The sequence below is a fragment of the Lissotriton helveticus genome, chromosome 3_1 (assembly GCF_964261635.1).
Source record: "Lissotriton helveticus chromosome 3_1, aLisHel1.1, whole genome shotgun sequence".
NCBI classification, from domain to species: domain Eukaryota; kingdom Metazoa; phylum Chordata; class Amphibia; order Caudata; family Salamandridae; genus Lissotriton; species Lissotriton helveticus.
The window spans coordinates 1,194,302,952-1,194,314,866 of record NC_136061.1 but is presented as its reverse complement, the minus strand read 5'-3'; the positions used below and the strand labels follow the sequence as shown (position 1 = coordinate 1,194,314,866).

At 44.8% G+C, this 11,915-nt stretch overlaps 1 protein-coding gene across 1 annotated transcript in view; it reads right to left on the bottom strand.

Annotated features, from left to right (window-relative positions):
* Window positions 1-5,499: 5,499 nt before the first annotated feature.
* BSX (brain specific homeobox) overlaps window positions 5,500-11,915 on the bottom strand; it is a 41,847-nt gene continuing 35,431 nt past the window's right edge. Inside the window, exon 3 of the mRNA XM_078683875.1 lies at window positions 5,500-5,727. Within this exon, the coding sequence (XP_078540001.1) occupies window positions 5,500-5,727 (228 nt within the window). The remainder of the gene's footprint in view (window positions 5,728-11,915) is intronic.

Below are 11,915 nucleotides of genomic sequence, written 5' to 3'. Positions count from 1 at the left end.
AATCAATAACCCATATGGCCACTTATATAGCTATTGATCAACACATGCAGCAGCTTACACAAAAACAGACATACTGATGCACACATTCAGACAGTTTAGTCACTAACCCATGCAGTCAGTAAGACACATTTAATCACTCACTCATACAGTCAGTCACGCACCTACTAAATCCTTCATCCAGATACGTATACATCCACTCATTCTTCAATATGTAAAACATATTTAAACTTTACAGAAACACACAGACACTTGATGATGTCATCAGTGATGTCATCAGTGATGTCATTTGAGATGTCATCAGTGATGTCATCAGTGATGTCATTTGAGATGTCATCAGTGATGTCATCGGTGATGTCACTGACCATGTCATGAATGATGTAATATGTGATATCATCAGCAGTGGATTGCGGGTGCGCAAGTTATAGTGAGTCCAACTAACTATAACGTGGGAATTTCAATGGTTTTGTATGAGTAAAATGTTCAGCTAACTATAACTGGTGTGAAACCTATGGTTTTTTCAGTGAATTTCAAAGGTTTTGTAAATGCTAATTCCTAACTATAACGAGTGTCAAACATATGATGTTTTCAGTGAATATATATATATATATATATATATAAAGCCACATGCTAGTGTCTCAGCACTAGCAACGCCTTCCCCTCGCCTCTCACGACAGCGGTCCGCAGCGAGGCAGGCAAGCCTCTAATTATCCAAAAACTCACGCTGTCAACCTCCTTCGTAACAGCAGCCACGGACACAAACGGACTTTTCAGCAGTCAAAGTTTAATTGCAAAGATTTAGCATATCGGCAAGCCACGCCACGTGTTTTGGGACTTGCTCCCTTGTTCATGAGTGCCAGAGGTTCAGTTCAACAACAAATAAATAAACATGTGACTTCAACATAATAATAAAAGGTGAAGAAAGACTACTGATGTCACGGAGTTAACTCACACCTATTTGCATATCTAATGCCATAATTATTACATTCCCAGTTTATAAATACAGTTCACAATTTCATGTCAAGCATATTAAGAACACTCAGATAATTGTCGTAGCATAACCGGACCTCTAATAGGCGTACATGAAATCATCGCGTTTCTGCAAAATTAAAGGAATTCATAGGGTTGGCATATCGGAGCACCCTGCTCCTCTGTAATGTACTCGTGCAACACAACACATTGTAAATGGTACAATTCAATTAAATCCCTGCCGTAAATGGGCCGTAACTAACATGCCCATTTTTTCAGTTTCAACAAACTTTATTGATTGCGTTGTGGCAGACTTCATGTCTGGGAATGAAATAATTGTGGTATTTGATATGCAAATAGGAGTGAGTTAACTCCATGACAGCAGTAGTCTTTCTTCACCTTTTATTATTATGTTGAAGTCACATGTTTATTTATTTGTTGTTAAACTGAACCTCTGGCACTTATGAACAATGAACAAGGGAGCAAGTACTGAAACGCGTAGAGTGGTTTGCCGATATGCTAAATCTTTGATATTAAAATTTGACTGCTGAAAAGTCTGTTTGTGTCCGTGGCTGCTGTTACGAAGGAGGTTGACAGCGTGAGTTTTTGGATATATATATATATATATATATGTGATCAAGGCCGGGGCAACCTGGTTGAAACGTGTCATGTTGGAGGAAAATAAAATTGCACTTTAAGAACTTACCTTTTGTGCGGTCCGTTCCTGTTTGAGAAGCGCTGGGTGGAGTTTTGCCCTACTTCGTGCTCTCCAAGGACTTGTTTGTCATATATATATGTATATATATATATGTATGTATATATATATAGTTTCGTTTTACTGATTAGAGGTTGCAATCTCTCTATAGAAGAAATAAACTGGGCCCTTGCTCACACAGGTTATTGAGAGTGATATTTGATTATGTCTTTGTACTTGTTACATTCTGTATTCATATCCATGCACAGACATCCTGTATGTGTGTCTATTTGTCAAGTGCTAACATGTATGTAGATACGTTTGGGTGAATTAAAATTTTAAAGGCACATGCTGCAGAACTTGCTTTAACCATCGAATGATATTCCGACGTAGGTTGATAAAATGTAGTGTTTATTTATGATACAAAATTTCATCAGTGCAGATAACTGAGAAGATAGTATGGACAGCCTGCTGCAAACACAAACTCTGCGGAGAGGTCACACTAGAGCACTTGTCTTCAAAATGGGGGGTGCGCCCCCAAGGGGGCATGGCATAATTTCACTTTCCATTGTGTACTTTCCAACTTCGAAAGTACATTTGTTTCCTTTAGTTTTTCACTTAACTCCAATGGAGATCTCTGATAAGAAGATACCAACAGAGCAGCCAGTTATTTGCCTGTGCCATTAGCTATGATGTTGCACCAATCACAATGAGAGCAGCACTGAAGGAGCCACAAATGCCACAAATGTTAGCTTAATAAATCTCTGGAATGACCACTACTTTGCTGTTCGTGGTACTTCTCAGAGAGAGAAGAGGGGGCAACGGATCCAGGTACATATAATAGAGGGTATATGAGGTAGGTTACTTGTCTTAGGCAATGGGAGACCCCTTCCTCATTAATTTGCAAGACTTAAAGATGTGCCAGGACAGGTAGAAAAAGTTGTAGTCTGTGCGGAGATAATTCAATTTTTTTTCTGTAATCTCAGTGTGTCGCTTGACTTTTTTTTATAACTTCAGAGCCTTTCTGGACAAAGAAAATTCATAAATCCCAAAAAAACAAGTTCATGTTGCAGTCAAAATGTGTTTCGCCCCTTCACACTGGCCTATCAGGCCAGTGTGAAGGGGCTTGGACTTCCTCAGGGTGTGGAGTGCACAATTAGTTATTACTCATTTAGAGGTATTGGGATTCATAAAAAGCTTCAGCTGTTTGGCTGTAATCGATTTGATTTGTGTCATTCAATCAGAGGGAAAATGTAATCAGTCGGCAAAGGTACTTCTCCACTGTTGACTTTCACCTCCTGTTTACGCCCTTTGGTTTCCTGTTTGCTGCCTTTTACCTTGTGGGTGCTACTCTTCCCCTCCTGGTTCCTGCCAAATGCTGTCTCTTCTGTCTTTTACAGCTTTGCTGGTTCTCAGGATGGCAGATAGAAATTAATTGCAGGTAAGCCTCAGCAGCTTTTGAAAAAGTCATGTGCACACCAATCGTTAAGAAAAGAGGGATTTAAAGTCAGCTGCAGGGGATTGATTGGCTGGGCTTTTCTGCTAGTTTCTTGCACTCTGTTTTGCTTTTTCTGCACATTTCTTGCCCTATGTTTGTGTCTTCTCTGCTAGTTTCTTGTCTTCTGTTTATGCCTTCTCTGCTTGTTTCTTGCCCTCTTTTTGCTTTATTCTGCTTGTTTCTTGCCATCTATGTATGCGTTCTCTGCTCAATTCTTGCCCTCTATTTGTGTCTTCTCTGCTCATTTCTTGCACTCTTTTTGCATTTTATGCTCATTTCTTGTCCTCTTTTTGCCTTTTATGCTCATTTCCTGTGCTCAGTTTCTACCTCCTCTGCTCGTTTCTTGCCCTTATTTGACTTTTCTGCTTGTTTCTCGCTCTTTTTGACATTTCTGCATGTTTCTTGCCCTGTGCCTTCTCTGCTTGTTTCTTGTCCTCTGTTTGTGCCTTCTATGCTCGTTTCTTGCCCACTTTTTGCCTATTCTGCTAGTTTCTTACCCTCTGTTTTGCTTTTTTCTGCTTGTTTACAGCCCTATTTTGCTTTTTACTTCTCATTTTTTGACCTCTGTTTGGGCCTTCTCTTCTCGTTCTTTCCTCTGTTAATGCCTTCTCTGCTCATTTGTTTCTTGGCATCTTTTTGCCTTATCTGCTCATTCTTGCCGCCTGTTCCTGCCTTCTCTGCACTGTTCTTACCCTCTTTCTGCCTTTTCTGCAAGTTTTTTGCGCTCTGTTTCTGCCTTCTCTGCTTGTTTCTTGCCATCTTTTTGCCTTTCTGCTCATTTCTGGCCATGTTTTTGCCTTTTCTGCTCATTTTTTGCCCTCCATTTTGCTTTTCTGCTAATTTCTTGACCTATTCTTGCTGTTTCTCTCCTCTCGCCACCAGGGACCCTTTCACCACCAGGGACCCTAACTCCCCCACTGGACACCCTCCCTGGCGGACTTCAGAAAGAAACTCAAGGCCTGAATTTTCGACTGAGACCTTGCACCCCAACACCCAGATACTCTTAGAGGCGGCAGAGCTGTGCACTACAGATGCTCATGGATTGATTGAGTCCCCACCTCAGCCATAAATACGCAGCTGAGAAGACCACGACGCTCTAACCATATGCTATTAAGGTCTTCAGTTTGCTAAACACTCTTATTATCTTTAATATTATTCTCCAGGTATAACCAGATATGCCCTGGAAAATGCATTTGGGGATGGCTGTCAATGATGCAGAGAATAAGCTTCCAGAAATGTTTCTCAGGTGGCGGGAAAGGGGAGATGGGGACTCATAAAAATAAATTTGCTAGGGGGGCTTGGCCTAAAAAAGTTTGAAGACCACTGCTCTAGAGAAGGTAAATCTGTCTCCCTCAGGGGTGACATTATGGTGTAAATCATTCACCATAACTGTGTCTGTGTTCATAATGAAATTCGCTTTGTGGGTGAATAAATCTCTACGGAATTCCCCTCTTCCCTGGACATTTGCCTCCTGGTTATTTTCTGTGGCTTGAAGATATGCCATGAAAGACCTTGCCAAAGATATTCTGCAATACTCACTTTGTAGGCTGAAATGTTCCAAAGTTCCAACCAATGTAACTGTTCTGGTTGTTGTGGTGCTCGTAAGCAATACCAATGAATGCTATTGGAGGCAAACACTATTTGATAGTTCTGTGTCGTGATTCATTCATCGCCGGTTACTCTCTTCCACATACATTTCTGCTGGTTCATTGTTTCTGAGTGAGCCAAAAATTTTTACTTTAAAAATCGTTTTAATCCCAATTTAGTAATCCCATGAACAATGTGGGAGAATGTGACTAAGTGCCCACTTAAATATTATACATTGTTTAAAAATAAGTGCTTCGTGAAAATAAGCAAAAAGAGCTTGCAGGACAAAAAAACACGTGTTTTGGATGCCCAGACAACCTAATAAATACTTGAGTAGAGAAGCATGCAGTAAAACCAAATTTCTCTAAAGTGAGTTAAGGAGTGCCCCTTGCAGTGGTATATCCCTGTGGGCGAAGTTCAGCTGTTCGGTAGAAATAACTGTCATTCAATTCCACTGACTTCTGTTTTTTGTTCCACAATTTTACATATATATGACGCTTCTGGTAGTTGTTAATAATTCATGAGGTTGTAAGGACACCCCATTGAAGTGCTACATCTGTATAAGATTTTAAGATTCAGAAGAACATCTGTATTTTACAAAACATTACAGTTGGCTGGTCGGTACCTGCCAGGCCTTTCAGCTCGACTTGTCCCTCTAGGGAGTTATTAGACGCTGCTCTACTTTAGTTCAAGGCTTGTCTAACTCCCGTCAGTTCCTATTGGTCGGATTGGGTCTGTACAGTTTCTAGAAGGCTCATAATAAACGTGGTGACGAGCACACGTCGTCTTCGATGATGTCCACGTCGTCGTCGGGCTCCTCAACCAGGAAGCGACTCTTGGGGGCGGAGCCTGTCTCCGTGAGTTCGGTTTCGCTTGAGCTCAGCTCCAGGCAGCCTTCGCCCGAAGGGTTTTTCGGGTCATCCTGGGTTTTTCTCAGCTGCTTTTTGTGCTTCATTCTCCTGTTCTGAAACCACGTTTTCACCTGGAAGTGAAGAAGAGAATCAGAGATGTGAAAATCCTCAGGCACTTCAACCCCTCGTTAGAGGTTGTGAGCGTTATATGAATGCGATTATAATACAAGTTTTAAACATAGAGGCAACCGGCCTAACATGGGGAGTTTCCTTCGGAGGTGTGAAGGAGGGTGAGAGGAAGGAAAGAAGGAAGGGGAGAAGAGGTGATGGGGCACAAAGGCAGGGGGGCGTCCAAAGTTTTTCAGAGGGTTTTATTGAAATAAACCGGAGCAACACAACTCTAGGAATACATGTCGTTTGAAAGTTGCCCAGTGCGTCCACCCATTTCCTTCAAAATCGAGTTCATAATACCCTACACCCGAAATTTCTAAAACGCTTGCGTATTTTTGGTGCTGTCCTACTCTTAGACAAGTGAGGTCTGGAAGAGGAAGAGACAAAGGGTCATATTTAAGCATCCTTAAACCAAGAAGGCTATCATCACGCTCCATCACTTTAGAAACGCAGGGCTGCACCATATTTACAAGAACATGGTGCAGCCCTTCGTTTACCCCTGCGCTGGGGCTACATTTAGGTGCCTCGCTCCAATGCAGGCACCCTTGTGTAGTGTAAGATGTAGTGTCTTGCGTCATACAAATACACGCAGACACGGGTTGCAGGTCACAGCTTCTTTATTTCCCATGCTTCTTCCTCGTGGGCTAACGGCTAACTGCCGTTCCTAGCCTCCCAGCTCCTCCCTTTCTGCCCGCCCTCGTCCCACCTCGGGCTGGTCCTAGTGCCCTGCTACTGTGGTCACTGTGGACATCATCACATCTCCCCCCTCTGTAAACAAAACACACACAAATCAAACAAAAACACAGCAAACTGTTCGCACCTTCTTCTTTCTAGTCGTCAACTGTCTGTTTATAGTTCTTCATTCAGGCGAGACGGTTGTTTGTGGTGACCCGTCTGGGTCACGCCTGAAGATCCTGACCGTCAGGCTCGCGCTCGTCAGTGATTTCTATCAATGCCTGACTGCGACTTGGTAGTGTCTCTGCTTCTCCTCTCTCTACTCTTGGTTCAGTCAGTAGTTCCTTGACATTGGGGCTGCACTTCTTAAAGTACGTCACTTTGCGGGTGAGTCGTCTTCCATCGGCCTCCGCAGTGATCATAGTTCCGTTTTGTTGAAACGCTAGACTGTATAACAATATTACATCTCCCCTTTGTTAACAAAATAAACTTAGCGTAAAACATGTTGATAGTTCCTCAATCAGCCACATGGGTCTGCAGGCCGCCTGTTTAAGCTATGGAGATGCATCTCCATTTCCTTTGTGTGGCTTTCTGTTGCTTTGACGAGAACATCTTTTACTATAGGAGTGCATCTTTGGAATTGCGAGACGTCTCACGTGGTCTTCATGTGCTCAGGTTCGTGGTGGTTTCCAATCAGCTTCTGGGTGATCCACTTATCTTCAGTTTCTGAGGTGACTGTGAAAAGCTCAGCTTGATGTTGGCAGTCTGCCTTCCTTTGTGGCTCTTGTTTAATTGACGCTCGATCTCCTTCATGAGGGGATGTTGTTCGGGTTTTCTTCCGAGCACCCGCATCTGGTTTTACTTCTTTTTGTCTTGTCCGGTCGAGGGCAGCACTGCCCTCCTGTTCAAAGTCATGTATACCAGACGGTGAGGCGCTATCTGAAAAGACCATCTTGGCTTGGTTCGGGGACTCATTCGCGGCCACTGGTTGTCTCACCCACTCCCACTCACGTTTGGGACTGGTGAACCCTTTGACTGTCTGCGCATGTGCATGTTTCTCTCTCATCTGATGATGATCTGTCTCTGTTAACACGTCTGGTTTTCCTTGCAGAGTTACTGGATGGTCCTTTCCCATCCGGTGGGTAATGTCCACTATCTCTGTTTTCTTTCTGTAGGCCCTTTGGGTCAGCCTCGATGACCACATCAGGGGTGAAGGTATCTTGTTTATATCTTGATGTACCTGCGACTGACATGACTGGTTGTCTTGTGGAGGGATTGAGTACTCAGGGACATTGGTGTGAGATACCTTACTCTTGATGGGAATAGTGTCCTTTGGTTCTGGGGTGTGTTCAGGTGGTTGACGCCATGGCCGTCGTCGGGACCATGACTCGGTCGACTCGAGGGATCGAACAGACGTGCTTTCTGAATCAGAGGAGTCTTTTGTCGATTTCCTTTGATATCGTTCCTTTGAGTGTGTCTTGAATGGAGGATTTCTGAAACAAGTAGGCCGTGACGAGCTGCTCCTAGAGTCGGAGTTCTCTGTGGGATGTTTCTCCAGGTACCTTTCTCGAACGAAGTGACTTCGGTGTCATCTTGTTGGAGAGATTGTTTGATAACCACATATTTATTTCTTGTGTTTGACCACTTGGTATTGTATCTCTGCCTCTCTCGTGTGATGATAATGGCCTCCTCTCAGTTTCTTCATTGTCTCGGATGTCGTGGATGCGTTCGTCTTCCTCTTCCCGGTGTCTGAGTGGATCAGTCCGTCTTATCCAGTTTGCTTCTTCTTCCCGCTTGTTTTGTGCACTGACATCTGTGTTACGGGTGTGATCATGTACCGATTTCCAGTGTTGACGTGACTGGTCCAGTCTTCTATAGTTTTCCTTTCTTGCACATTTGTTGGGCAGGCTGTCACCTGGTCCATTGGTGCGATCTGTCCCACTTGACACTTCATCTGTTTCATCATCGCTTGCACCATATGTTGAATGACTCCTTGAGGTTGGATAACTCCTTGTGGTCATGTCAGTGACGCTGTCGCACTCTTGGATCGTCCCGGTCTTTTGTATTGTTGACTCAAAGTACTTCATGTTACTTTGTCTCGCCCGTTGTCTTATCTCTGATCCGTCTTCACCCTCCCCGTTTCTGGTTTTGTTTATTTCTTGGGCTTTATTCACAGACTTTAGAGATGTCTCTTTCCTGGAGTCTTGGTGTCTTGCACATAGGTGCAATTCTTTTGATAGTTCTCTTGCTTTGACCCGCTCTCCAATTTCGGCCTTCCTGATTATTTCCTTTAGCGACAAATGCCCTCGAAGAATCTTGTGCTTTGTCTCAGACCTTGAACAGCCTTCGATTACCTGGAGTCGAACTGCGTCCTCATTTGTAAATGTGTTGAAGTGGCAGCATTGTACCAGACTTTGCAGCCGGGTGATGAAGTTTGGCAATGATTCTCCTGGTTCCTGCCGTGCTGTGTTGAAGGCGATGCGTTCATGATCCACGTCGTCCTTTGCGTTGAAATGGGCGCGTAGCGTCTCTTGGAGTCTTTCATAAGTCTCTGTGTCCTTTTCAGAAAATGTTCTGATTAAACGTCGGCCCTCATGACCCACCAACTGGAGGAGTAGTATACGGCATTTTCCATCTCTTCGCTCACCGGTGGCGTCAAGAAAATAATCCAGTGATTCCAGCCACCGGTTCCATTTAGGACCCAAGCTCTGGGTGTCACTCGGTGTCACTGGGGGTGGCACTTCAATGTAGGGATTGGATCGCTGTGTTGCTTTTCCCATTGCCATGAGGGAGGAAGATTTCGATCTGCTACAGTCACAGGACTGTTTTCTTTGCTTCCTGTGTTATCCAATGACTTGGTTGATGATAGACGGCTTCCTTGATATTTGTCTACTCCTGCCTCTGGATCATTTATTTTCTCAGCTTCTTTATATATATATATTTTTTTTAAATTATTTCTCTTCACGCAGTGTTGAAAGTTTATTTTGGAATTTGTCTTTACTCATGTTTGTCGTGTTTCCTTATTGCTTGCTTGTCGTTATTTGCTGTTGCCTACATTTATGTATTGTATTTGCTAGTGTTTGTTTGTTGTTTTCGTTGTACTTGCTAGTGTTTGTTTATTGTCTTTATTACACTTGCCAGTGCTTGTTTGTTCTTTTGTTGCACTTGTCAGTGCTTTATTATTGCTTCTATTGCACTCGCCAGTGCTTGTTTGTTATTTTGTTGCACTCGCCAGTGCTTGTTTGTTACTTGCCAATGCTTGTTTGTTGCTTGTCAGTGCTTGTTTGCTGTTTCAGGCTCTTTGCCTGACTTCAAAATGGCCGCCGATGATCCCTCACAGGGGATTGGTCAATATTGCCTGACTTCAAAATGGCCACCGGGAATCTCGTTTTCAGCGAGATTTCAGTCGTTTCTGCTCGTTTCTTCGGCCGGAGCCACTCATTCACTCGGTGCTTCCACTCTCCACTCACCGCTTGTCAGTTGCAGCCGCGATTCACCGCCGGAGTCACTCTTTCAGGTAGGGGAGTTTCTTCGCTTCTTCTTCGTGTTATGGTCACTTTTGCCACCGAGGTGGGCTCTCGGTGGGCACTGTAGATAAACGCACTTTTGCCGCCGAGGTGGGCTCTCGGTGGGCACTGTAGATAAACGCTCAAGCCTCCACACGCTGGGCGAGCTTGGTTTTCTTCGCCGCTGGGGTGGGCTCCCGGTAGGCAGGCGCAGTGACATGCTCCAACCCCTACACGTGGGGCGAGCTCTGGGGCTAGTCGATCGCCGCCGGGTGTGCACCTGGTTAGCCGTCTTCACACACGTGTGTGTTCGAGGTCCCTTCGTCGCCAGATGTAGTGTCTTGCGTCATACAAATACACGCAGACACGGGTTGCAGGTCACAGCTCCTTTATTTCCCATGCTTCTTCCTCGTGGGCTAACGGCTAACTGCCGCTCCCAGCCCCCCAGCTCCTCCCTTTCTGCCCGCCCTCGTCCCACCTCAGGCTGGTCCTAGTGCCCTGCTACTGTGGTCACTGTGGACATCATCACACCTTGCACCATAGTGCAAGGGTGTCTACGTGGCAGGGGAAGATTGTTTATGTGCAGGACGGTGTCCTGCAATAAACAATCTTTGAATGGCGTTTTGTAACTTCTATGCTGCGTTGCACTTACTGCATTTTAATTACTCTAGGAACTCGATTAACTACAGTGACAATGCAATGGGAGCTGCACTTACTGTTGTTGCATCTCATTGGCAGCTTCCTAGCTAGACTGACTGCAGTGGCATCACAATGTTGGCTCCACTGACTGCAGTTACATCACAATATTGGCTTCACTTACTGCAGTAATATCACAATGGTGGCTACACTGACTGCAGTGACATCACAGAGGTGGCTCCATTTACTGCAGGGACATCACAATGGTGGCTACACTGACTGCAGTGACATCACAGAGGTGGCTCCATTTACTGCAGGGACATCACAATGGTGGCTACACTGCCTGCAGTGATAGTACAATGGTGGCTCCACTTACTGCAGTGACATCACAATGGTGGCTACACTTACTGCAGTGACATCACAATGGTGGTTGCACTTACTGCAGTGACATCACATTGGCGGCTCCACTTACTGCAGTGACATCACAATGATGGCTACACTGACTGCAGTAACATCACAATGGTGGTTGCACTTAATGCAGTGATTGCACAATGAGAACTTTCCTTACTTTAGACACATCACTCTAGTGACTCCCGTTACTGCAGTGACATTGCTACCCTGGCATCACAGTGTAGATCTGCCTTTAGTGCAGTGACACTGCAGTAGTCCCCACACGTCAAGTGCATTGCACTAGGAGCTGCTCTGCCTGCCTTAACATCACAGTGAGAGCAGCCCCATTTGACTTGACATCACCCTAGGATTTACCTCTGATTAAGCAACATCACATTGAAAGCTGCCCATACTGCAGTGACATCACATTGGAAGCAGCCCAGACTGCAGTGACATCAAATTGACAGCTGCCCATTAGCTGCTCGTACTGCAGTGGCATCACATTGGAAGCTGCTCACACTGCAGTGACATCACATTGACAGCTGCCCATACTGCAGTGACATCACATGGAAAGCTGCCCGTACTGCAGTGGCATCATATTGGAAGCTGCCCATACTGCAGTGACATCACATTGGAAGCTGCCCATACTGCAGTGACATCACATTGAAAGCTGCCCATACTACTGTGACATCACATTGGAAGCTGCCCATACTGCAGTGGCATCACATTGGATGCTGCCCATACTGCAGTGACATCACATTGGGAGCTGCCCATACTGCAGTGACATCACATTGGGAGCTGCCCATACTGCAGTGACATCACATTGGAAGCTGCCCATACTGCAGTGACATCACATTGGATGCTGCCCAAACTGCAGTGACATCACATTGGGAGCTCCCCATACTGCAGTGACATCACATTGGGAGCTGCCCATACTGCAG